This window comes from Ambystoma mexicanum, chromosome 2q, assembly GCF_040938575.1.
Source record: "Ambystoma mexicanum isolate Mex_15411 chromosome 2q, UKY_AmexF1_1, whole genome shotgun sequence".
Classification (NCBI taxonomy): domain Eukaryota; kingdom Metazoa; phylum Chordata; class Amphibia; order Caudata; family Ambystomatidae; genus Ambystoma; species Ambystoma mexicanum.
The window spans coordinates 320102094-320128718 of record NC_090924.1 but is presented as its reverse complement, the minus strand read 5'-3'; the positions used below and the strand labels follow the sequence as shown (position 1 = coordinate 320128718).

The following is a 26625-nucleotide window of genomic DNA, read 5'->3' as shown; positions in this document are numbered from 1 at the left end:
AAATGACCTGTAAAGCCCGGGTAATTATGTAATTCTGTTTAACACGATATTCAAAATCTGTCAGATGTTTAGATTTGTATAACTGCACTTTGCATTACGATATCGAGTGAGGTGACTTTAAGTACTAAAAAGGATCGAAGACATGGTATACGGCCATGGGGCGTGAGGAAATGACATTTTACATTTCGGATTGGCCGTATATACTGTTAAGGCAACCTCCTGCAATATCGAGTACTGGGCAGCCCGAATCAACATTGCTGATAATATTGTATTAGGTCGTTAGTCCCCCTTTCACTGTTTAATTGGTGTTTTAAAGGTTGAGGCAAACAGGGAAACATATTGTGATCAAGCCACGCTAAGTGGCGAAACGCGTCAACTGCTTTTTTAAATCTCGTGGCATGAGTTGTATTTGGAGCACGTTATTTTTATGAAACTATGGAGTTTTAAAATAAAGTTTTAAACAATTTTTTTAAGCTTTACGACTTTCGGCTTTTCTACTCTAAGAACTATCACAGGAGTGCTGCTCATACTGACTGTGTTCGAGCGCCGTCAAGCATTGGCGATTATATATATATTACACGGGCCGCAGTAATTGCTAAACTCATAGGAAGAACGGCTTATAACTTCGCTCACCCTGGACGAATCCTCACCAAACCTTGCAAAAAAAAAGTATATGACCTGCTCTGATTTTTTTCGCCAACTTTGGTGAGGTTTCATGCAGGGGAGGGAAAATTATAGGGGGGTCCCAAAAACATGTTTTTTTATCCAAAGACCGAATGGGGAAACACTTTGCGAACGGCTGGACGGATTTGCACCAAATTTGCAGCAGGAGCGGGGACTTGGGTCAGAAAGCGTGCTTTTGTGCTTTTGGTGGGAATCCGACCAGTATTTTTGTTGCAAACAACTGAAATTCACATCTCTAAAAATTAGTGATATCTGGGTCCGCTCCGCTGTCCCATTTCCCTGTTCGCTCCGTGGACAGAAGTGTCATTGGCTTGCGGTACGGCATGCTGCCGGAGAACTTTGGATGCGGCCGGTAATTGGCTGAAGGGAAGCATGCTCTGCATCAACATTTGTTGGCAAATGCCGCCATGGTGTATCAGAGGACAGTGCGCCGGCAGAAGGGTCTGCAAAATATACTGTACGATATGTGTTGGCAGCAAGAAGGGAGGGGAAGTGTGGGGGAGTCGGAAGTGGTTCATGTGACATATGTAAATAGGTGGAAGAAAACAGAGGAGTGGCTGCAGTATTGGTGCGTATTGCGCCAATTCGCGGGTACCTAGACAGATGACTACTTTGTGTGGTGATTGGAGGCAGCTCTCGTAACGGCCCGATAGCTTCTGCCGGAACCTGTTTGCAGCAACCTTTTTCCGTGGTGAGTTGCGGCAGGTGATTTTTCAGAAGAGGAGTGAATTGCACATGACAAGTTGGGTCGCAGCTCTGCGGATGGATAGCGGTAGTTAGGCACTTGGTGGCATGCATGGGTGCATGAAGTTGCGGTGGGTCTGTTGAAGGATTAGATTATTGGGTGCAAGGCAGAAGGCCGTAGGGCATGCACTCATGAGCCTAGGGCTTCAGCACACCCACCGCAGCAATGCATGGCGGACTCTGCGTCCGGTAGAGGGTGGTGCTTGCATAGTGTGGTGTACGCACATTGGTTGGAGTAGGACCATTGTTGCGAACAGTATGTGGGTAGGTTGGCAGTGACAATACTTTGTGAATGGAAGTGGGTACGGCCGTAGTATGTGAATGAAAGTGCACAGGGGAGCAGGAGACAGAGTTTTATTTGTACATTATGGTAACTGTTGCAATTTTTTCCTGCCCATCTCCATGGCGGTGCGCGGGTTGGGTAGGAGTGCTGGTGGCAGTGCTGTGCATGTGGATTGTTGTCGTTGGTGACATGGTGGCATTACGCTGCGGTGGGTGTGTGCAAAGCCTACACTTCTGGGTACATGGCTTAGTCCAGGGCTTGAGCACACCCACGGCAGTAATGTATTTTTGACTCTGCATTAGTTAGAGGGTGGTGACTCGTACAGAATGGGTGTGGAGCATATTTTAGACACAATAGAGCAGCAGAAGTGAGCTGCCATGCGTGTAGGTTTGCTTTTACGCAGGTCAGGTGACTGTTAGAACATGGAAACGTTTTTCATTGAGAGTGGAGATGGTGCAGTGAAAAGTCACGCAGTGTGGGCACTGAGTACAGTGTTTGCATACTGTTAGTATGGTAGCAGGTATGGTTGCAGGGCAGATTATATGTGCTTGCATAGCGTGCTCTGTGCAGATTGCTTGGAGTATGGGCAATGTTGTGAACATTTTGTGGTTAGGTTGGCAGTGACAATACTTTCTGAGCAGAAGTGGGTAAGACAATAGTATGTGAATGAAAGGGCATAGAGGTGCCAGAGACAGTGTAAGGTTTGTACATTATGGTAACTGTTGCATTTAACGCAGTGCATATCCATTGCGGTGTGGAGATTGGGTCGGAGTGCTGGTGCCAGTGGTGCATTACGGTGCGGGGGAAAGAAGCACACCCACTGCAGCAATGCAGGTTTGATACTGCATCAGGCACAGGGTGGTGATCTTTGGAGATGAGTGTGGAGCACATTGTAGACGTGCTACAGCAGCACAAGTGAGTTGCAAAGCGTGTATTGTGCGTTCCATTGTTGTGGTGATAGTTGCAAAATGCTACAGTATTTGGTGTACGGAAGGAGATGGTGCAGTGAGAAGTTGTGTAGTGTGGCCACAGGGTGCAGTATTTACGTAATGTGAATATGGAATAGGGTATGGTTGAAGTGCAGCTTATATGCGCTTGGTTACTCTGCTGTGTGCAGATTTATTGAAATAGGCCCAATGTTGTGAAGCTGTTGTGCATAGGTTGCCAGTGACACAATACCTTGTAAATGGCAGTGGGTAGGGGTGGTGCAGGTAGTGCTAGGTTTGTGGATGCTGCTAATTGTGACACGTTTTCGTGAATGGGTGTTTTATGGCGTGGGGCAGTTGGGTAGAAGTGCTGCTACCTATGTTACGTTGATGCATAATGTTAGGTGTCCACATGGTCGCAAGCATGGATCCATAGTATTGTGGTGGGTGTGGAATGGGGTGCACTGTTGTGTGCATGGCCATAGGTGTGCCGGGTGCGCCTCGGGATCTTTGTGGATGCTATAATCGTACATTCTATAGCAGAAGTTTCTGGTGGGGGGGCTCTGGTGGGGGGCTTTGGAATCAAACAGAACGTGTACTGAGTATTTAACGGTAAATATGGAGCGGTGTACAGAAATGCAGAGGTTTTGTATGTGATTGGTGCATGCACGTTTGAAAATTTGACAGCACCCAATGGGGAAGTGCTGCAAGAATGCCTGTGCAAAGGGAAGAAGTATTGTGTGTTCTTTACTGGGCCGTGCCCTCACTCTAGAGGGGAAAGCACACGTGCCACATTCTGCCATTATGAGCATGGTGGACATGGAAATGGAATTGTGGGAAATGGGCAATTAGGTGTTTAGGGTGTGGTGGACAGGAAGGGGCAGTACCATTTCCTCCCAATACTGTGCCGTGAGGTTGGTCGAGATGACGAGACGCACAGTGCTTATCGTCTGTGATACCTTTGTGCTCCATCTGCATAGGTGTTGTGTGCAAAGAGGCGTTGCTGGTAATTTCGGGTTGGAAGGAGTAGACGCTTTATTGGGGCTGTCAGGGTGATTGCAGTTTCGGCCGGATGGTTCACCTTTGCAGGTATGTGGCGTCCGTCACGAACATTGACTTTTGTCATGGTGCACTATGGAAGTCTCCATTTGGGTTACATATCATGTGGACGCTTAATCCGTCACCTGAAGAGGTTGCTGAACGCAGCGATTCAGATTTTTCCTACTGCCAAGGTCGTTTTCTCCTGCATAACACCATGGGGAGTATGGGCCCATGACGGTGTAATTTGTCCCCAGCCAGAGGTTGGAAGGTGTGTTATAAACAGAATTATGCGTGAATTCATGCAGATTGCTCGCATGTTCTCCACCCAGTATGAGATCATGAGGTCTCAAAATATGCAGTGGTTCCATAGAAGTGGCATTTGAGCGCCATTGGAAATGCGGTTTTCTTTTACACTGTGCAAGAAGCATTGGCCAGGACGTGGTAAAAAAATGTGAGGAGAGGCAAACAAACTCATACAGAGAAAAAACAAAAAAAGTAGCTTGTATCCACATAAAATAAAAAAAATAAAAAAAAAATCAAGAAAACTCTATACATCTTCGATGGAAGAACCAATCCCCTATCCAACTTGATATTGCTTACCCCGCCACCCCCTCGGCCCCCCAAGCCCCCTAAGCCCTCCTCACTATCATGAAAAGGTAGCGGATTCCGCGGTTCTTTCAGGATTACACGTGCCACATCCTGGGTGGCCATGTGGATGTATGCGGCTGGAGAAATCGTGAATACTTTTGCTGAACTTTTTAGTGGACGTACTTTGGAATGGCACGACACTTGTACTGTAAATGTGTAACGGTACATTTGAAGTGTTGTACAGGAGTGACAGTGTTGGCTGATGGCGGCTTCAATGCGATTGGTGGATGCGTGTGTGCCCATTTACACGTAACCCAATGAGATAGTGCTGCAGAGAAGATGGGAAGAAGGACTGCTTCAGCTTTACATGGGTGCGGCCCTCGCGATACTTTGGGAGGCGCACGTGCCAGAATCTGCCTGTCGCACCAGGTTGCCAAATTGACATGGCACTGTGGGGATTAGCAAATCACATACTGTGGGAGTGGTAAAAAGGGAGGGACGGTGAAAATGCTGTACATTATACTCTTGAGTACTGAGGGTGGCTGACATGGCTAAAGGCGCTGTGTTGACTGTAGGTGATCTCTTTGTCACAGATCTGCACAACTATGCCCTGGAAAGACACCGACTGCAATTTTGGTTTGATAGGTGTGGACGCATTGTGGAACACTGTGTATGAGTAATTTTGCCGCTATGCATACACTTTGCCAAGATCTTGCCACTTTCCAAGCAGTAGATGTTATCGTCATCCACTACGGCGGCATGCATATGGGTTACCTGGCTTGCTTCGCTTTATTCTGTAGACTTAGGAGATTGCTGGATGGCGCAAAGATGCTTTTTCCCCACTGCCAATGTGCTTTTCTCATCCATAATACCACAAAGAGTAGGGGCCACTGCTCATGGATGTTGTTCCGAGCCAGACGCAGGAAGGGGTCTCATCAACAGAAGCATGCATGATCTCAGTTGTGGAAATGCAGAGTTTTTCCAAGAAAATTGCATTTTGTTGTCACCCATTGGCAATGCAGTTTTATTTGCCCATTTACAGGATGCGGTGAAGAGTTTACTGTACTAATGTGAGGACAAGAAAACACAAAAGCAAATAAAAACCGAAAAAAGGTGTTTCTGTAGAAGCATCTAAAAAAAAAAATTAATAAAAATAAAACGCTTCCAAGAGCCGCCCCTCACCACGATCTCCTCCTACCCTGGTTGCAAGTTATTCCCCCAAGCCCGCACGCAGCACAAAAGCCACATCCAGGGATTTCGCGGGTGGCGGGCATGGAAATAGGACTGTGGGGATTGTCCTATCAGGTGCTCAGGTTGTGAGTCACAGAAAAGCGAGCCAATAGGACTAAGGACCCCTGCAGCTTTACTGGGCCGCAGTACTTGGGGAAAGGCACATGCCACATTCTGCGCTTCTCATCATGCTGGCCAATGGAAATGGGACTATGGCCTTTGGCCAATCAGGTGCTCAGGGTGTACGTCACAGGAAAGAGCACCAATAGGGAGCAGGACTCCTCCTGCTTCACTGGGGTGCAACCCTCATGATAATTGGGGAAAGGCACGTGCCACATTCTGCGCTTTTCACCATGGTGGCCAATGGAAATGGGAATATGTGTACCGCTTACCTGGACTCCTCGGGGCCGGAATGCCTTCGCAGGGCCGGAATGCCTTCTCAGCCTGTGGACCTGGTGCTTGATACTTTTTGGTTGCTCTTTCTGTTTAAACAATAATAACAATCATAGAACACTAACATCTACTGACTAAAATACTACTGCATGAGATGTGTACTCTTAATCCCTCCCTTCTCACCTGTGTTTATTTTTTGTGGAGCCTGATTTTCTACAGGGGGGCGTTGAGATGAAGAAACAATGGTAACTTGGGTAGCTGAAGTATTCTATAGTCTCTTGTCACAAAACCTTTTTAAGAATGAGACTTGGGGTAAGTACCTCTTGAAGAGCTTTCAGGAATATAAAATGCTTAGTAAACGTCTTCTCTCTTTAACTATTAAATTTGTTTATTGTTATTTTAAATACCTCTTGTCGTGTCTGCAGGTTTTAGGAAAGCTGAGGAAAAATACCTTCATAAGTAGCGGTGGCTGCGGGAGAAACTTCTTACTGAAATTGCTGCGACTACAAAGGAACACTGTTGACTGAAGATGCTGTGGAGGTGAGTGAACCTTCTAACAGAAAACGCTGCGACTACGAGCAAAGATTGCTGACTGAAGATGCTGCAGCTGTGAGTGAAACTTCTGACGGAAGCTAGTTGCTTCGGAGATAACCTTAGACGGCTAAGTCTTTTCTATTAATTTATTGAACTCTGTAGTTTTGCTGTAAAACTAATGTCTCTATTATCTCCTTTTACAGGTTCTGGGAGGAGAAACGCTGGTAGCGTTACCCACTGTCAGCGGAGCAGATGCGAAGCACGTGTTCCAGCAGAGGCAGGGCTTAAATAGCTCCCGCTGCAATATGAATACAACGTGCTGCAAACTTAAGGACCTTGCGGCGACCATCTTAAGTGTATGAAATTACTGTAAAACATCTCAAAAGTCTATGGAAGGGTATGCTGAGAATGATGTAAATGCCATGTGTGCCAGGCAAACACCCACCTTTCACTAGCTGCTGTATCCAATGTTCTCTGCCTAGCCTGAAAGCCTGAATGAGGGCTATACCTACTGACTGGGATCATGACAATATGGCCTTTGGCCAATCGGGTGCTCAGAGTGTACGTCACAGGAAAGGGCGGCAATCATTTCTTCCATTACTTTGTGTAGCGCACCTGGCAAACATGGCAGGACGCACAGTTTTCGTCTTGGGTGATGCCTTTGTGGAAGATCTGGTCGTGTATGCCCTCCAAGAATTGGCAATTTCGGTTTGGAGGGAGTGGAGGCTTTGTAGCACAGTGTAGAAGCATGTTGTTTCGGCGAAGTGCTTGTAGAATGTCAACGCATGGCCACTTCCGGACCTGTACATGTTGTGGCCGTGCACTTGGAGCCTTCTTTTTGGGTTCCATGACTTGTTCCCGTGTGTAGCGTCAACTGAAGATGATGATGTAAGCAGTGCAGCACATTTTTCCCACTGCCAAGGTGCTTTTCTCATGTTATACCCTTGAGAATAGTGTGGAACTATTCCAATGATTCCTTTCGCCAGCCAGAGGTCGGAAGGGGACTCCTCAACAGAAGCATGCGTGACTTCTTGAGTGCTGCTGGGATGTTCTCAAACATTATTTCTCGATATATACACCTTTTCAAAGGAAATGGCATGTCTTTGTCGATCAGTGGCAATGACATTTTCTTTCACAATCTACAGGCTGCAGTGAAGACCCTATTGTAAGAATGTGAGCCGACGTTGGAAACACAGAAATACTTAAAAAAAAACTGCAAAAAAGGAAGCACCTTAAAAAAAAAAAACCAAACAACGGCTCTTTTTAGAGTCGGCACAAATAACGACGTCCCCTACACTAGTTGAAAGTTATTCCCCCACTCCTGCACGGGGAAAGCACGAAAAGTCAACGAATATCGCAATAGTTGCAGGTGGCATGTGTTAGATACGACCCTTTTGCAGATGACGCCCATAAAAATGGGCCTGTAGAGGCTACGGGATTGGTCAATAAGGTTTGTAGGTGTGGTGCGTTTGCACAGATTATGGTACACAGTGTATTTGTCGACAGAAATTCAGATGGTGCGGCTATGTCAAGCGGGGTCTCCTCCTCACCTGTTTGGTCAGGTTCTTCCTCCACCCTGACTGAGCTTCTCTTCTTAATTTTCTCTGGCTTCTTCTTCTCCCTTTTTTTGTCGTAAATAGGGCCGCGCTCCCTCGGCCACCTCCGTGGTCTGAATGTAATGCAGAACCTGAGTTTGCCAGAGGAGCACGCCCTAAACGGGGAAAAAGCCGTATAGGCAAAAAACCCCGATGGAATCAAGACCGTAGTGATGAGAAGATCTGAGGTCTTGCCGAAGACTTGCTGAAGCGGGAACGTTGGTCCGCCAATTCCAGCTTTGGAACACTCCGGTATGGAATAAGGAGCAGGTTGCTGGACTCAACGTGCGGGAATACCACAGGTCTCTTCGGTTTCACTGGCCTCCGTGTATAAACCAGCATAGAGTGTAACAAGCCGAATTATAAGGAGTGGTAGAGGGAAGGAATAGAGGAAACACATATATGGAATAGATCAGGAAAGGTACAGAATTACCCCAACCGAGATAGCGGTTGTACACGGCGGGGCAGGACGAACGCAAAGAAAACACTGAAGGAATACGCGTGTAATGAAGTAAACGCGTAGTGAAAGCTAAGACAGCTTGAGTAGATCCCGATCACCTTACCTGAAGACCTGAAAACACCACGAGTGGAAAGGCACAGAAAAAAAGGCTAGGAACTAAGCTGACTAAAGAAGGCGAGTCACTGAGAGTCACTGAAAGGGACCGGCAGCGCTGGTAGCAATTCGATACAACGCGCCGAGCGCTAGTCTGATCAGCAGGTTATAGAAGTGGGCGGCCATCTTGGAATAGACTAGACCGTAAGGCTTGCTTCTGGCATCCATGTTAGTAGTACCTCCAGCGATGGACAAGCTTCCAGGGCTGGTGCATGACAGTATGCCCCCTCCTATATCTACCTCCTCCTGGTTTCCCCGGATACAGTCTGTGGAATCGCTGTACCAGTCTGGGGGCATGTACATGCGTTCTTGGCTCCCATGTTCTTTCATCTGAGGGATAGCCCTTCCAGTGGATCAAATATTGTAAGGTTCCCTTTCTGTAGCGGGAATCCACAATCCTGTCCACCTCATTTTCCTCTGGTTCCTCCTGGGGTGTTACCACAGTTCTCCTCCTAGATCTCTTGAATGGATCCTCTTGATATGTCTCGAGTAGAGAGGAGTGAAAAACAGGATGTATTCGCCGCAATGCATGAGGTAGCTGTTGTCGGAAGGCAACCGGATTAATTTGAGATTTAATCCGATAGGGGCCTATGTATCTGGCAGCAAACTTTCCCCTATGTGTCCACCGGGGAAGATATCTCGTCGACAACCAGACTAGGTCTCCCGGTTTCCAAAGAGGCACTGCACTGCGTTTGGTATCGGCATAAATCTTGTATGTCTTGCGGCTCTCTTCTAATGTTCGTACGGCTTCCGCGTGGGTTCTGCGAAGATCAGTAAGAATCTTTTCCAAAGCTGGAGTGGTGGTTTGACCCTTGATAATGGAAATACCTGGTAGATGGTGAGGATCGTACCCATACGTACACTTGAAGGGGCTCATCCGGATAGCGGTGTGATAGGTGTTGTTATAAGCGAATTCCGCCATAGGTAGTAGGACTGCCCAATCATCCTGTTCTTTGTTACAAAAACAGCGAAGATACTGTTCTAGGTTGGCATTTAACCTCTCTGTTTGGCCGTTTGTTTGCGGGCGAAACCCAGACGATAAGGCCCTTTGGATACCTAGTTGGGTGCACAACGAGTCCCAAAACTTAAGTGAATTGCGTTCCCCTGTCTGAGATAATGGAACAAGGTAAACCATGTAATCTAACCACTTCGCGGAGAAAAACCGTAGCAGTCTCTGATGCTGACGGAGTCCCAGAAAGGGATATGAAATGTGCCAACTTGGAGAACGAATTCACTACAACTAAGACTGTGGTCTTCTCTTTAGAGGTAGGAAGTTCTACGATGAAATCCAGTGAGAGGTCTTCCCAGGGACGTGTTGGTGCTTTAGCTTGGTGTAGAAGGCCATGTGGTTTATGATGGGATGTCTTATTGATGGCACAAGTGGGACACAAAGAAACATAAGATGCTACGTCGCTTCGCATGGACGGCCACCAAAAGTTCCTGGAGACAAGCTCAAAAGTTGCTTTCTCTCCCTTGTGTCCTGCTAAGGGAAGGTCATGACAAAATCTTATTGCTTGTGTTCTCAAACTAGGTGTAGGAAGAAACAAAGCTGATAGACGGAACCACAATCCCTCACGTTCTTGCAACTGACAGGAGTCCTTCTCTGCCTGTGTGTTATGAAGTAGTTCCTCTCTAACCTTCTGAAGAAAAAGGTTTGCTATCGTGCGGAAATGGTGTCCTGGTAGGATCTTCTCCGTCTTTACCTCAGATAGTTCTTCTACGCTCCAGCTTCGGAACAGAGCGTCAGCGACGCTGTTTTGGGATCCTGGTATGTGGGTGATCCGAAAGTCAAAGTTAGAGAAGTAATATGCCCACCGGGCATGCCTGGAGTTTCTGCACTCCATTTGTTGAAGAACCTTCAAATTTCGATGGTCCGTGCGAGTGATAAATGGGTGTAAGGCTCCCTGCAGAAGATGTCTCCATTCTTGGCATGCACTACGTATAGCCGACAGTTCTCTCTCAAGTACTGAGTAGTTCCTCTCACTTCCTGTCAATGTACGGGAGTAATAAGCTATGGGGTGTTCCAGCTCATCGGTTCCTTTCTGTAATAAAACAGCTCACAATGCACCTCCAGAAGCATCTGTCTGAAGAACAAAAGGTTTACTCTGGTCAGGTTGGACCAAAACAGGGGCAGATGTGAAGGCTTCCTTTAGGCTCCGGAAGGCTTCCCTAGCGGAAGGTCCCCAGTGGAATGTTACTCTTTTTTGAGAAGACTAGTAATGGGGTAATACGAGATCCGAGAATCTTGGTATGAACCTGCGATAGAAGTTCGCCAGACCCAGGAATCGTTGAATATCCTTAACTGAGGTGGGTTCTGGCCATCGATCTATTGCTTGAACCTTGGATGGGTCCATACGGATTCCCTTGGTGGATAAAATGAACCCCAGGTATGGTACCTCTGAGGCCTTGAAAGTACACTTCTCTGGTTTAGCAAACAGATTGTTCTCCGACAGTCTACGGAGGACTTCACTCACATGGATGCAGTGTTCAGCTAATGAAGAGGAAAATATCAGTATATCGTCGAGGTATACAACCACTGACAAGTATAACAGGTCTGCGAAAATCCTGTCGACAAAACGTTGGAACACAGCTGGAGCATTCACCAAGCCGAATGGCATGACACAGTATTCAAACAACCCCAGCGGTGTTCTAAACTCTGTCTTCCACTCGTCCCCCTTCTTGATCCTTAACAGGTGATAAGCCCCTCGAAGGTCGAGCTTGGTGAACACCCTGGAATTTTGAACTGCCTCAAGTATGTCTCTGATTAACGGCATCGGGTATCTGTCTCGAATGGTTATGCTGTTTAGACCCCTGTAGTCTATACAGGGGCGTAGTTCCTTGGAGTCCTTCTTTGAAATGAAAAACAATGATGCTCCTCCTGAAGATTGAGGGTCTGATAAGACCGTTTGCCAAATTGGCTGTTAGATACTCCTTCAAGGCCTCCTTTTCGGTTAAGGATAGAGGATACATGCGTCCGAATGGAAGTGAGGTTTCTTCCTTGAGGTCTATGCTGCAGTCCTCATTACGATGAGGTGGGAGGAGTCTCGGGTTATGATCCCCAAACACTCTTGCGAATGGTTGGTATTGTCTAGGTAAAGAAGATATCAGAAGACGATCTTGAATGCTCGCCAGACTGGATCGGACTTCAGTCGAAGCTTCTCTCGGTTCCATGCAATGCTCTTGACAAAATTCTGAATCGAAATTGATCCGATTCCTTGTCCAGTCTATTCTGGGGTTATGTCTTCTTAGCCATGGGATTCCCAGGATCAATGGAAAATGAGCTGCTCTGATTACATCAAAACGCAGGGTCTCAACATGGTATTCCATGCCTATTGTGATGGGAATGGTCTCCATCGTAATGGGTCCTGAAGTTAGAGGGCTTCCATCCACTCCTTCCACCGGTACTGGCTTGTCCTTTTCCTTCAGTGGTATTTGGTTCTCTCGGCCCAGGTTACATTGATAATGTTTCCTGCAGCTCCGCAGTCCAACATGGCCAGTACTGAAAGTTTCTGTCCAGATTTGCAAGTAAGCGTAACCTCGAACACCATCAAACGATTATCTTCTATTCCTTCTGAAGTGGTTCTGGTAGAACTGCAAGGGTATGGGCGGTCTTCCCCATGGTTTCCCTTGCAAATACCCTCAAAGCGACAGGGAAACGCCAAGCCCCAGGTATGTCTGGACAGTCCTTAAACATGTGTTTAGCTGACCCACAATACATACAGAGATTCAGATCCTGTCTCCGCCTTCTTTCCGTCTTGGTAAGAGGTCCTCTGGTTGACCCTGTTTGCATGGGTTCCTCCTAAATAGGACGTTCTCTTCTTCCCTGGGGAGGGCTATGCTGGGAGGTCGGTCCTCTTCCTCTTCTTCTCTCAGTTCGTCTCTCCTGAAGACGGAAATCAATCTGGAGTACCAGAGTCACCAGTTCCTGGAAAGTGCTAGGCCTGACTACTCGGGCCAGCTCGTCCTTAAGGTCTTCATTCAAGCCTCGTCGGAATAGAGCTTGTTGTGCTGAGTCTGGCCATTCGGTAGATTCTGCTAAGGCTTGGAAGTGGGCAATACAGCTCTGAAGATCCTGATTCCCCTGTTTAACCTCGAGAAAGGCATCAAACGTGGAATATTGCACGTCAGAGCGTTCAAATCTGTTCTTGAATCCCTGTACAAACTGAGCAAAATCATTTACCAGAGGGTCTTGGCTGGTAACCAGAGGGGTTGCCCAAGCAAGGGCACTTCCAGCCAAATTGGAAATGAGAAATCCTACTCGAGCTCTTCCAGACTCAAATGCTCGAGGTCTAAAAGAGAAGTAGACTGAGCAGGCATCGAGAAATTCCTTAATGTACTTGGGATTTCCGTCATATTTCCCATAAGTAAAGGGCATCGGAGGTAAGTCATCTCTGCTGGCTTCCCGGGCCGCAGCTTGCTGTCGGAGAAGAAGGTTCTCAGCATGTAATGATTGCATGTCCACTCTGAGGCTTTGTATGGCATTATACATCTCTTGGAGCTGCTCAGGCGAAGCCATTTCCTTCTTTTGGCGTTGTATACTGTCAAGCGGGGTCTCCTCCTCCCCAGACTCCTCTTCACCTGTTTGGTCAGGTTCTTCCTCCACCCTGACTGAGCTTCTCTTCTTAATCTTCTTCTCTGGCTTCTTCTTCTCCCTTTTTTTGTCATAAATATGGCCGCGCTCCCTCGGCTGCCTACGTAGTCTGAATGTAATGCAAAACCGGAGTAAACACTACACACTGACAGTAACTTTAAAAGCAAAAACTGGCTTTGCGTAGTTCAATGCGCAAAGCTGTGGACATTGCACTTCCCGGAGCTCGAACCTCATTAGTTTGGCGTATCCATGTGGACTACAGCAGCTGCGTTAGCTTGTTCCACTTGGCACTAAGACAACCGCCATCACACAAACACCCTGCAGGCGTACAAATACCTGCGTCCTTGTCCCCCGTGGGCCTCACCACAGCTGGGGTATACAGATTATGAAGGTAGGGGGGCGGGACTCAAGAACGCCAAATGGTTTGCTCCTTCTGCTGCTTGGTGCGGGCGCACGAACACTGGGACCCTTATGCCCGAAGTCTTTCCACAAGAATCCACAACTAACTGCACCACCTTTTTGTGGCCAGACCAAATAGTGTTTGCTAGCAAATTTGCCAATAAAAATCGTATAATTCTTTTTGCGACAGAAAACTCATAAATCTTCCTGTGAATGAAATGTTTTCGAATCTTTTTAAGCAAGAGAGTTCATTCAGTGGCTCGTAGTGAGTGTGAAGCCTTTTACGTAGAATGTGCATACTTGCTGCTTGTGTAGAAAAGTGTTCGAATGCTTTGTAGGCAGACTGAGCTTAACTGTAGTTGCTGTAACTGAGTGCACAACGTCCAAACTAGGGAGGCGAGAATCCCAGTCACCACCATAAATGAGAGAATCACACGTGCCACAGCTTGTTAGACTGAGAAGATTAGCTTCACAGTATTGTTTGGAGGCAGCAGCAGGGGGGCAGAATACCTTAAATATCGCAGTGTCTGGAACAGAGCGCGCTATATTTTTGTTGCCAGAGTTTTGTGGCAGAAAAATGTACCTTTTTTTTTGTATTTTGCATATGGAAAGTCCTCGGAAGTCATTTTGCAAACAAATGCTAATTGTATGCAGGGGACGGCCAATGCTTGCACTTAAGTGTTGCTGGTTCCCTGCATCCAATTTATGACACTCACAAAGTGGAGTGTAATTGTGAAGAGTAAATCAAGGTACAAATCGCCTGTAATCTTCGCGTTTACCCTCTGCTTTATGAGGAATAAAAGGCTGCCTACAAATTATGCTTTGCCTGGCAGCATTTTAGAATGTATTCCTATGAAATCTGCCCGTCTTTAGCAGGTGAATAACGAAGGCGTATTCTAAAGAAGGCTTAGATTTTAGGTCTACATAAAAATCTCATGCAGGCATAAAACTGAGTTCTTTACCAAGACGGAGATTGAAAGCAAAGCAAATATGCAAATTTTGCTTTGCTGCCTTCCTACGCTGTGGAAAGGTAAAAAAATGAGATGGAGCGCAAAAAACTAAAGCATAATAGCGCTTTTACACTTTCATTTTGCGCTCCAGTAACTACAAAATGATGTCCTAAGAAACCTTTTTACTGAATGTGTTGTCTTTTTTTTGGGCCAATCAAAATACTGGTTGCTTGCATAAAAAAAAGTCTTAGAATTCTTTGTAGGTCAGAAGAGATTATATTACACCCATTTTTGGTGCTCACATATCTGCGGCACAGGTGGACGGAAGGCATGGGTTTACAGGGCGATTTACAGCAGCCTCTGTCTGCACCCAGGAGGCCAAAATTGTGGGTAGCAAATTGAAAGGCATCAACGTTGAATTCAGCACTTGCCGTTTAAGCGATAACAATACCTGCTCGGGTATTGTGATTGAAATAAGAGGAGAATCAGTCAACAGTCGCTGAGCCAGAAGGGCACATTGTCTCTACGGATGTGCCACAATGCAACACACACTTTACAGGAGCATGATGGTCCAGGAGACACAGCATGCAGTCTAGAGTGGCGCAATGATCCAGTACAGCACTTAATTGGTTAGAAGTTGGGCCTTATCCCTATCTAGGTGTTTTGCCGTTTGGGGTTGTACAGGGCTCTTTCAACTGCCTAAAAGGAAATACTCATTGTTTGGAAAACTAGGAAAAAGCTGTTGACTGAAGATTGGTTGCTCAGAGTGCCGTCTAATCACAAGAAAGCCATGTTTAAAAACCTTGTTAGGAAGGATCATGATCTGGGAACCTGGTCTCTTCATTCAATAAATGACATGCTTGAAAATCTAGATGGGCTGGAGGGACTAAATCTGGGTAGCCACCTCCACTGCCCTTCCCTTCCTCCGTTGCAAGTCTCCGTCAATCAGAGCCATGTGTGGGTGTCTATGTTTCATGATAGATAACTGTTCAACTTTGGCTGGTAGTGCTGGCGTCCATGCGGTTCATGAGGGAGCAGGGTTCCCCTTTGTGGGATCTGCAATTAGATGCATGGGTTCTGTTAATGGAACTCTTCGGAGGGAGGCTAGTGTTCCTTCTTTCTGCTTTTTTTAAATTTATTTTTTTACTTTACAGTTTCTCTGCTTAATGATGTGCTTATTGATGGCTAGTCAGTTTTTCTGTATTCATTCTTTGATGAAACAAACAAAATGTGAAAAAAGTAGAAACAGCACACAGAGTAGGATAAAGGAAGTCCCTGTTTTCCACCAGTCACATCTGGTGGGATGATGAGGAGCTGCATAAGGATTATGACCCATGCAAATACAGGCAGCAGCAACACACGATTCTAGAAACCACTGATACAGAGGAGCAGGAGGAGAATACGAGATTACAAGGATGGGAGGGGAATGGAGGGAAATACAAAGCACTCGTCCACCTTTGGACAGTCTCTTTCAAATACAATCAGTAAGATCTGCACGTGCAAAACACTTGTGGTAGCCACTTACGAAAGCCCCCACCACCTTTGCACTCAGATGCGTGTTGTAGGTCACGTTTTAGCACACCACATAATTTCAAAAGTTTCGTTTTTTTTCTCCATTACAGGACAAAGATAAACAGCATTACGTCACTGGCACTGTCTAAGAAAACTCTTTGCCGAAGGAAGCCTGAGACTAACTTGGATATTATGGGTCTCCTTATGAATTGGATGGTAATTCGGTTGTAATTCTGCTGAATTACCACCAAATTCAATTACTGTTGCTGCCACTTGGTCCTGTGGGGTTACCAAGGGATTACAAGTGATAGCAACTCCCATTTTAGGCAATCAAGAGGACTCCATGGGGATTTCTGGCAGATTTATCGCTGTCAGAATTACATCGTGGTGAAGTGGAGGATTTATCTCCAGCAACAAGCTAGTCAGTAAAAGAGTTGCTGCCACTTTTCCTGCATCGTCAAACTTGTAATGAGGCCCTAAATATTTGAGGTCCCACATGATTCCACATCCCCTGGATGAACACACAAGACCTCAACTGGAGCCTCACCATCACCCGACCGCCACTCTACCCGTAGCCCATACTGTCACCCGACAAAAAATATGACAAAAATATGGTTGATGTGCCAACGTTGCTCCAGACGCTTAGCCCCAGTGTTGCTCCCTGCAGTGGAACTAACCCTAAGCATTAGGTCAGTGTGATAGAGGTGCTTGACCACCACTTACCTAGAGGTCATGTTCATTTTTGATCTTGCCCTATTCTTTTGTTGAAAACTCTGGTGAGTAAAGTCGATTGCTGACCATAAATTCCCATTCAAAGTTACTTTTCATGCAAGGCTAACCACACTTGTACGAGGAGGTCTTTCATGCAGTGAGTCAGGCATTCGATTGATCGAAAGCTAGAAAGACTACTTCATCAAAGACATGTAGGCAACTCTTGGTGCACTCTTGGCTTTCCTAGCACTGGTTTCAGTAAATGCAGTTCATTATTTCAATGCAGTTGAAAACTTTCCTCTCAATACGGTTCACACTCTCTTTCACTCCTCTCAAAATGCCAGAGTGTTGCCAACTTGCTTTCATTCCAATTGGTATTCAAAATGCTTTGCTTTCAGTTCGTTTGATATTCAAAATACCTTCAATCTGCTTTAACGTGCCTTCATTTAGTTTGGTATTCAAAATGCCTTGCTTTGTTTTATTTATATCACCATCTGCCAGCACGGTTTTCCCCCTTTCCTGGTTGGTTTTATGGCTCCTTGCAAGGTCTTCTGCCGCAATGGGTTCCCGTTTCTCTGTGCGGTTACTTGCATCTTCCCCCGGCTGTCTTCTTATGGCTCGCGCACACCCAGCAGAGCTTCGTTGGCGAAGCAGGATACTCACAACCGCTTCTCTCGGTCTTGCCGGCCCCACCTTCTCACGGCTTGCCACCGGCCTCCAGCTTCGTATGCCTTTGCTTGCCGCTGCATACACACTGCACTGCTTTACGGGGCTCAAGCGCTCCTCCTGCCATGTCGCCACACTGCAGAGCTCTTCCTGCACACAGCACCGACTCTGCTGCCAAAGCTGCATCTGCCTCTGCCCCCATTTGTTTTGGGCTTCCCATTTTTAAAGCTCCTCCCTTCATTCACATTACAAAAAGGACTAGACCGCTCACCAGTAAAGCGGTATTCCTGCTGGACTCTTGTCCTACTCCTCACCCTAGTACTTGGCTGGGGTTGATAGATGTTCGTTTATTCAAAATGAGGACGTGTTGGTCTAGTTATCCTCCCTTCTTCGTCTCAATACCATGATAATGGCATTTGGGGAATATTTTAGGGGGGTATCACAAGAAAAGGGTTGACAAACGCCAGTTAGGGTTCAGGGTGAAAGGGACATGGGAGATACCATGTCTCACTTAAGGAAGTCCACTCCCCAAGTCTCCTACACCCAGGTGATCCTCCCTCGCATATCCACCACCAGGGTCGGGATACAAAAGCTATGGCCTTTCCCCTGGCCACCTGAGAAGAGGATCCCTGGAGACAACAAGTAAGGACACCCTCAGGTACACACAGACACACACACAAAAAGTCAAGCAATGAATGATTAATGGCTGGCCGTTTCTTTAGTAAGCAGGGTATGCGAGAATTTGATCCTTGTTTGCTGCAAGACAACTCTAGCATGCAAAATGTAAGGGGGGGGGTGAAGCAACATCCATACAACCAAGTCTTTTTGGACAAAAGTGAGTACATTGCAAAATCATGTCACACCACAAGTTTAAAAACTATTCAACAAGATTTATTTGCAGCTATACAGTGGGCTAGAAAACATACTGCATGGATTAGTCTTTTTAAAACGTAGGAATGAACCAGAGTACGGTGTTCAATGCATTTTCCTCGGTCTTTTCATTCTTGAACTGATGAATGAAAACACCAATTCCGAGAATATAATTTAAAAAAAGTATTCTAAGCTAACCGCTATTGATCCCATAACAAGTTGAAGGAAATGCTACATACTGATCACGCCTCCACTGCATCTCTGCTTCAAAATAGCACATGACGTCTCCCTCCTCACACTCAGTCAAGTCTGGGACACGGCGGTAATGACGGTGATAGTAGTAATACGTGTTCTTTTCACGTTGGCGATCAATCAGATCTGTTCGAAGAAAATTGAAAATGTAAGATCCTGAGAGAAGATAAAACATCAAATAATATCCAAAACGGATTCAAAACTTTACTTCAATACACAGCAACAAAACAAAAATAAAAGGGACAAACAGTATATGCCATACGCATTGAAAGACAGCCTCCCATCTTCATCCAGGAGAACGTACCGCCTGATAGAAATATTAAGCCTGGAAATAGGACGGTGTGTCCCTTTGTTTTTATTCTGCTTCAGTGGGAGCTAATATTGTTTGGCATGTGGTTAGTTGTCTTATCTCCGATTGCATACAAGCTTGATGAGAATATATATATTTTGGGCTTTGAAATTTTCTTTTTGGAATGTTCACATAGATCCGAAACTTGCATTGCTTTATCTTACATTAAAACGTCCACAAACATGCACCATAAGAAATAATCCAACAGCCTTTTCAATCAACATGCTTGCCAAGGGAGGATGGCAGCAGCTGCTAGATGACTCCAACATCAACTCCTTGTTTTCCGTTATTTATGGTAGCCACTGAAGCATCAATGTTGTGTTGGGATGAATGCACAACTTCCATGCCCGCCCAAACAATTTAGGCTCAGAAAAATCTATTAGCGCACGAAAAAGGGAAGGTACGCGGCTGAAGAGGGGTGGGAAGTGCAAATCGGAACAACAAATGCATTTGTTTTATGGTAGTAATAGCAGCGTACATAGGCCCACCTATAAGGCATGGGTGATATTGTGCAGCGGTAGCAACATATGTGTGATGATGATATCGCTACCGCCATACTGGAAGTGAGGCCTAGCACTCTGTATTCTCTGTTTGACGTTTAGCCGTGCAGCATAATGAAAGGTTTGAATCTCTCACCCCTTTTCAAGTCTCAGTAGTAAAGCTAAGAATAACAGCATTCACGCCAACAAGATAACGTTTGAATTGTTTAATTGTATCCAGTTGAAGGTCTACGAAACCAGAATGGAATGTGAACGGTAGAGCAAGGGTACTGTGGCCGTTCTGAGGGACAAACACACGGGATTCTGGTTGGAAGTCTGGAGCTGCCAACATGCTCAGTTTAGATTTAGGGCACTAGTGCACCCTGGGATAATGGTCGTCCTATTTGGACTGCTAGATGGCTTGGAAGTAGAGTATCTAAATCCATCAGAATTAGGCCATTTCATGTGGTCCTCGAGAGAGGAAGGAGTACGATGGGTGGGCAGCTGATAAGGGGGGTGGGGAGCGAGCAGCAGAACATCCCATGATTTGTGATAGGAGGGGCCACAGCAGGGGCTGTCAACAAATCTAGTCCAGAGTTGAGGAGGCATGGTCGGGGCGCCTATGTGTCTGGTTACAAGAGAAGTGCACTATTATTCCAAGGAGCCAATTTGACCTTAGAGTTTTCCACTGAACACATGTTTATGACCAGGCGCATATGATAGGACTAGGCCAAGGGGGGGGAGGGGGGGGTAACATTCCAGGTAACTCGCTAATCCAGTAGCAGGAATCAAGGTGATAGAGTAGGGGGACCACATGTTAGAGGGCAAGGGTAGATTACAATGTGGCCAATCGGTCAAAGGGCTATAAGGGACTGGTAGTATGTATATAGGTGGTAGTCAATGAGGGTGGGGGATTAACACTGTATATTGTTTACGTTACGAAAGACTATTTCTTTCTATAAAACCTCATACATGCTTTGAACGAACAGACAGCTCCATGGCAGTTTGGTTCTACAGGATCTCCGGTCACCTTTTTCCTTTTTGTATACAAAACATTGGTTTTCCTTGCAATGAGGTGCACCAAGCCTTTTTCCGTAAAAGGAGTTTTTTTTCTATTGTCTGGTTGTCCGGAGGTCTTGCCTTAAAGTTGCAATTTTCAAAAGACTGAAAATTGCCTATTGTTGGACAGTACAGAGCTGTTGGGTTACATTTAATAGCAACCAAATGAGTGCTTGGGGCTTGAGGGCGTCGGTGGCGCGGGGGAGGGGAGGGTTGGGGGTCAAGAGGTCAAAAAGTAATGGGCAGAGATCTGCACTGATCCTGGTGGGTCTCTGTGTGGTTCAAGCTAGTGAGCAAAGCTAAACAGAGAACTAGTATTTCAATGGATTGTAGACCTCAGAGGATGGGAAAAGTACCCCATTTGAGCGACTAATACTGCACATTCAGCGCTGCACTAAGGAAGTCTGGGATCAATTCATATAAATATCCATTGGAGGAGAAACTGAAGGACGCTATGCAGCAACTGGAAAGAAGAAACATATGGCCTTGGGGATGTATATTCTACTACAGGGCTCAGAGAAAGGAAACCAAAGAAACTGCTAGTAGAATGGTCACTGGTACTGGGGGATGAAATGAGTGAAGGCAGAGGACTGGATATCTGCTGCAATGTGAAGCTATTCTCTTTGAACTGGTGCAAGGGAACCAGACAAATTCAACTTTGAAACAGGATATATTGGAAACTCGAAAGAAAGCATTGACTCAGACGCTTGCTCAGGCTGCAGCCATAGACCATAAACATGGATCAACAAGCTTTGGGAGTGTTCTAGAGTGAACAACTTCTGGAAAGTGGTGACCGGAGTGATGAACAAAGTGCTGAGGCTGGAGATGAACTAAGACCTTACAACATTAATTTTATAAGACTTTACAAACTTAATTCTAATGTAAGTTCACCTCCTGGATGAGCAGTCATACACGCACACATACTGGTTTCTCAGGGCACCAATGGCGGGCACCAATGGCGATAAAAAAGTTAATATTAAAGGACTTGGAAATCATGCAGACCACACCGACAAAAGCGGAATGGATGCAAGACCTAGTTGCAACCTCCTTGTTGGAGAGGATCAAGATGAAAAAGCAGCATAAGAGCAGGCACTTGGAGAAGATGTGGTCCTGCTTATGATATCAATTGCAAGAGATCGGTGACCCCCAACAAAAGGCAAGCTCCAAGGGAGGTTAGGGAAGAGTGACAGAGGTGCAGTGAGAAAGAGTACCGTTATGAGGGCTATGGCCTTATTGGAAAGGTGGACGGAGTGCTGGCTCTATGCTTACGTTGTAATTGCTGTCACTTAATTAGCTACATACAAACATATACCAGTTTTATTGAACTGAATAAAATATTTCCTTTTGCATTCACAAGAGACATCTGCAAAACTATTCCAAATAATGGGAAAGAACCCCAGATAATAAGAAAGGACTCTTAGCTGTCTTTGTGTCACAGTTTGACTAAGAGCATTTCAGAAGGGAGAAGTAGTAGTGTGCTTGCCACTACATTCAAGTAAAGCATCAAGAAGCATTACTGCCATCTTATTATTCTTACATTTAAGCAATTTATCTCCATCCGACCCTTTAAAGTTTGCGCAACATGGCAGGAAATTGTTCCAGAAGGCCAATTATGTACATATAGAGCTTGAAGATTTAAATGGGGTCTTGCTCCCAGGAGTCCCTTGAGTGGTCACATGTATATGTCGACCGATGGCGAGAGGGTTCTACATCAAACAACAAACTAGCCGTCATCACAGCCAAATAGAAAAGGCCTGAAACACTCTGAATAGAGGGGGGGGGGGGGTCATAAAGAACAGCAAGTAACACTGTATCAGACCCTGTCAAGGAGAACAATTACAGATAACAAGACTATTTGCTAGCAGCACCAACCAAGATTGCTTATTTGACACGGACCGAATGTAGAATGGAAATGTTCTACAATACTTAAAACTCTTAAATTGAAACGTCTACCTAATTTGAGATCTTGGATATTCGGGGAAGTCTATTAACAGAACAATAGTAATAAGGCTCTAAAAGAGTTTGAGCATAAAACTGATCATTTGGACATAACACGATTGAGGAGTGGGCATATTCCAAGACCTCTAGCACAGCATTATGGTAACAGCAGCATTATGGTAACAGCAGAAAATAGCAAAGCAGTTGGTGCCGCGCCACCCCAGCCAGGCACTCACCAGGCACTCGCTGTCGTCCTCTCTGTTGTGCTCTTTCCTTTGGGCAGGCTCCAGTAAACTGGTCCCATTTGGGATTCACCCACTGCATACTTTAGTCACTGCTCTGGGACAATTGGTATTTTTTACCCACAGAAATAGGCATAGAACATAATCAACTATAATACAAATTGTGGAATGTAGATAACCTGAAGAGGGCTAGAATATGGTAGATTTAAAAAAAAAATTGGTGAAGCCTTTATCTGCGCTACTCCCACACAACAGTAATGGCTTGCCTGCTTCTTGTAAGTGCCCACTTGGGACACTCTGCCAAGTGCCAGTACTTGAAGAGATTTTCTGATTTGAAAGTGAATCTATGCCTGCGCTAGCTCTTAGCTTTGAAGAAAATTGACAATTGAAAAAAATTAAAACTTCTACGATTTTGAATGTCTTTACTGATGCATGCCCACACTTTCCAAAATTACTGTTCTATCTAATATTTTCTAAATTGTCCCCATTTCTTTAATGACGCAAGGTCCAATTCTAATCATGCGCGTAGAGCAGTTGAAGACAGATGTACAGAAAGGGAGGGGGCTAGATATGCAAATGGTAGGCCAGGTACAGCTAGCTTACATCTATTTAGTGAATTAGCATTTCAAGCAGAAATGCATCACAAAAGCCATTGTACAGAGCGCTCCGTCCTGCAACAACCAGCAACAACTAGGCTATGGGTTAGGGAAGGGACAGCAGAAGGCCATACACCAGTTTCACATAGGTTGCTTAACAATTAAATGTGAGTCAGAGTGATGAGAATTGATTTTTGACAAGCTAGTGGAAAGCCCTCTAGTTCGAAGTGGTGGATTTTGAAGGCTTCTTTAAAAGGAACTCTCTATACCCTTTCTCCAATACTTTGCACCACATGTGCAAAAAGGATCTGGGAATTGGGGAAGTCTGCTTACTCCCAGAGCGGTCCCAACAACGACAAACTCAATTGGAAGGAGGGATCCGATGACAGAATTTCTGTGAGATACTTGGAAGAGTCTTTTTGATTTGATGGGTGCAGATGCTCTGAAGTCGCCTAATGCTTCTATTTGGCTAAATCCCAAAATTAAGGACAAAAGGGAAGGTGTTGTTTTGGTCTGAATTGGATTGGTGATATTTGGAAAGATGGGAGGTGGATTTCTGGGGCGGACTTGAATACAAAATTGAACATTACACATTTTTCAGACATACTACAGACGGTTGAAAAGGAGAATCGGGAAGGTGGAATGGAGTGATGATTTGAATTTGGATATTTTTACTGCTAGGAGAGTCTGGGGAAGGGGCAGTTGCCAGTAGAGTCTACAAATTGTTGCAAAGTACAGGGAAAATCTCTGCTTACGTGATGAATGGAGTGCAAGAGCGGGTTGTGTAATCGTCAGAGATGTGGCAGAATGTGTGTGTAAACGTGAATCTGTGTTCGCTGAATTTATGTGAGAGGTCGAGGCAAATCAAAATTCTTAATAGAGTTTACTGGAGTCCCGAGAGATTGGAGAAGAGAGGTTTGTTGGACTCGAGTGCGTGTTGAGGCTATTCGTGTCAGGTGGAAACATTGGAACACATGCTTTGGAGCTGTTCACGGTTTTTGGTCTGAGGTTTGCAGTATGTGTGAGAGAGTGCTTGGGGAACCAATTGATCTTGATTTCAAGACGATGATAATTGCTGTGATGATTTGTTGGATGCATTTTCATTATAACAAAAGATATGGCTTCTTCGTGGGGCCTCGACTTGTAAGAAAATGATTCTCTGTGGTTGGAAGTCTCAAGTTCCACCACTGTCACATTTCTTTTCTTTGTCGTCTTATTTCTTGTGCGTTTTGCTTTTGATACTGTTTTGGATTTCTGTATTTTTTTTTATAAATAAAGAATTAAAAAAAGAATTAACAAACACGTAGATACATATCTTAAGGTCTTTTTATTGCATTTAGTCACATTTTTCAAGCATAAAAAGAGCCAAAATTAAATACACCCCCTCCCCCAATTCTCACAGAACAGCATGCACCTGTAACCCCTCTAGATGCAAGTATGAATACTCCTTTAGCCAAAGTCCAACAGTTTCAATCGTTGAGAGCACAACGGCAGTCTCAAGTCTTCTTTGAGAAAACCCAACTTTCTCCTCCAGTCGCTGCTAACTTTTGCATGTTCTTTCTGCAGCGTGCATGTCAGTAATTCTAGAGAAACAAAGTCCCATATTTTTCTTAACCAGTCAAGAAACTTAGAGACTTCTGCCCCTTTCCATCTCTGGGCTATTAGGAACGCAGCGATGAACAGCATTGTAAAGGCTTGGCCTCGCCTATGTTCCCATATCCCCAGCAAGAGGCCCAGCAGTGAATTGTCAAATTCTATGTAAAACATTGTTTGCATGGAACTTCTAACAGCCTCCCCAAAACCTTGCAGCATGTGTATTCATGTTCCTCTATGTCCACAATCTCTCCAACACCCTGGATCTATTTGTGGGAACGTCTCAGTCCAACCGGGGTAGAATGCCACTGAAACATCAGTTTATACCACATCTCTCGAATCGGAATCACTCTCGTCGGTTTGGGGAAGTCGCTCCATAAATCCTGCCAACGTCCAATGGGATCTTTTTATCTACAGTTTTCTCCCATGTAATCATAAGGCCACTCCTCTTGTGTGCCTATATTGCAGTGAATCTTTTAAATGTCTGATCATCCCTCTTGCTCCCTCCAGAGTAAGTAAGAATTTTTCAAAGGGAGTCCAGGTTCTCAATGCCGCTTGTTTATTATTCTAAATAGAGTCCCAATTTCGTAGTTGAAAATAGCAAAGGCATTTTTCTTCACTCAGGGAGACGCATAGCTTGCAGTCAAACAATTTGATTATTGAGCTGGGAAAGGGGTCCCTGAGTTTAAGACAACTGCGCTCCTGCCATCTCACAAATGCCCCTTCTTCCAGGCCTGGGGAATATGTGGGTTCCTAAAAAGGGATTGAACGGAGACTGGAATAAGGAAATGTGGTGCTTCCTGACGAGGCAGTCCCACACGTCACCCACCAGTTTGGTTATCTGGTTTATATACATATTTTTCAGCCTGTCCTTTATTAGGAGCCATAGAATCTTCTGTAGGGGATGTCTCACCACGGCTCTATCCAGCACTACTCACCGTTTCCTCAAGTCTCCACAGAACCATTCCCTAATGATTCTGATCAGTGCCGCCTCGTAACACTTTAGAAAGATTGGAAAAGCAAGACCCCCCTTTCCCCTGGGGGCGGGCAACCCTTTATGTGAAATACGTGGTCTTTTTCAAATGTGGGTGCTGCCCTATCCAATATGTCAAACAATTGTTTTGTAATTGGGACCGAAAGAGCCTGAAATTAAAGGGAGTACCTGTAGCAAAATTGTCATTTTGATCACAGCGATGCGACCGAGCCAGGACACTGCATTGGGGGGTTACATCTTTCTAGATCATTCCTAATATTGCTTAGCGATAATACTGGGAAAATTGGATAGTTTCATTTACTGAGTTTGTTTGTTAAAACCGCCCCCCAAATATTTGATCCACTTCGTAGCCCGCATAAATGGAGAGTTGGTCCTCGCCACTTTGAGGTGTTCTCCCTGCTGCGTTAAATTAAGGATCTCTGACTTCCCATAGTGGATTTTCAGGCCTGCTATCTCCCTGAATTTCTCCAGTTTTTTCCGCACGAAAGTTAATGAACGTGGTGGGTCAGTAAGGGTCAATAGTACGTAGTCAGAGAAAGCTGCAACTTTATGTTGGGGTCCCTTGATGCACGCAAGACTTGTAAGAAGAGTTCAAAATACACTGAAGTGGAGAAAAGGGGCCTCCCTGCTTAGTTTCCCTTTGGGGTTCTACCGTCTCAGAGAGGGTGTCATTTATCATAAGTCTTTCTCGCCTGCAGGAAATAATGTTGTTTGGCACCCAGAAGTGCCTTCTGTGCCACTTTTGTTTTAAACAGGTTCAGGTGCCCTGTGGCTTCTCTATATCCTCTATAGT

At 45.3% G+C, this 26625-nt stretch overlaps 1 protein-coding gene across 1 annotated transcript in view; it reads right to left on the bottom strand.

Annotated features, from left to right (window-relative positions):
* The window catches only part of NDUFB10 (NADH:ubiquinone oxidoreductase subunit B10), a 104154-nt gene that overhangs the window by 46013 nt on the left and 31516 nt on the right, over positions 1 to 26625 (bottom strand). The window contains exon 2 of the mRNA XM_069647300.1: positions 18570 to 18708. Within this exon, the coding sequence (XP_069503401.1) occupies positions 18570 to 18708 (139 nt within the window). The remainder of the gene's footprint in view (positions 1 to 18569; positions 18709 to 26625) is intronic.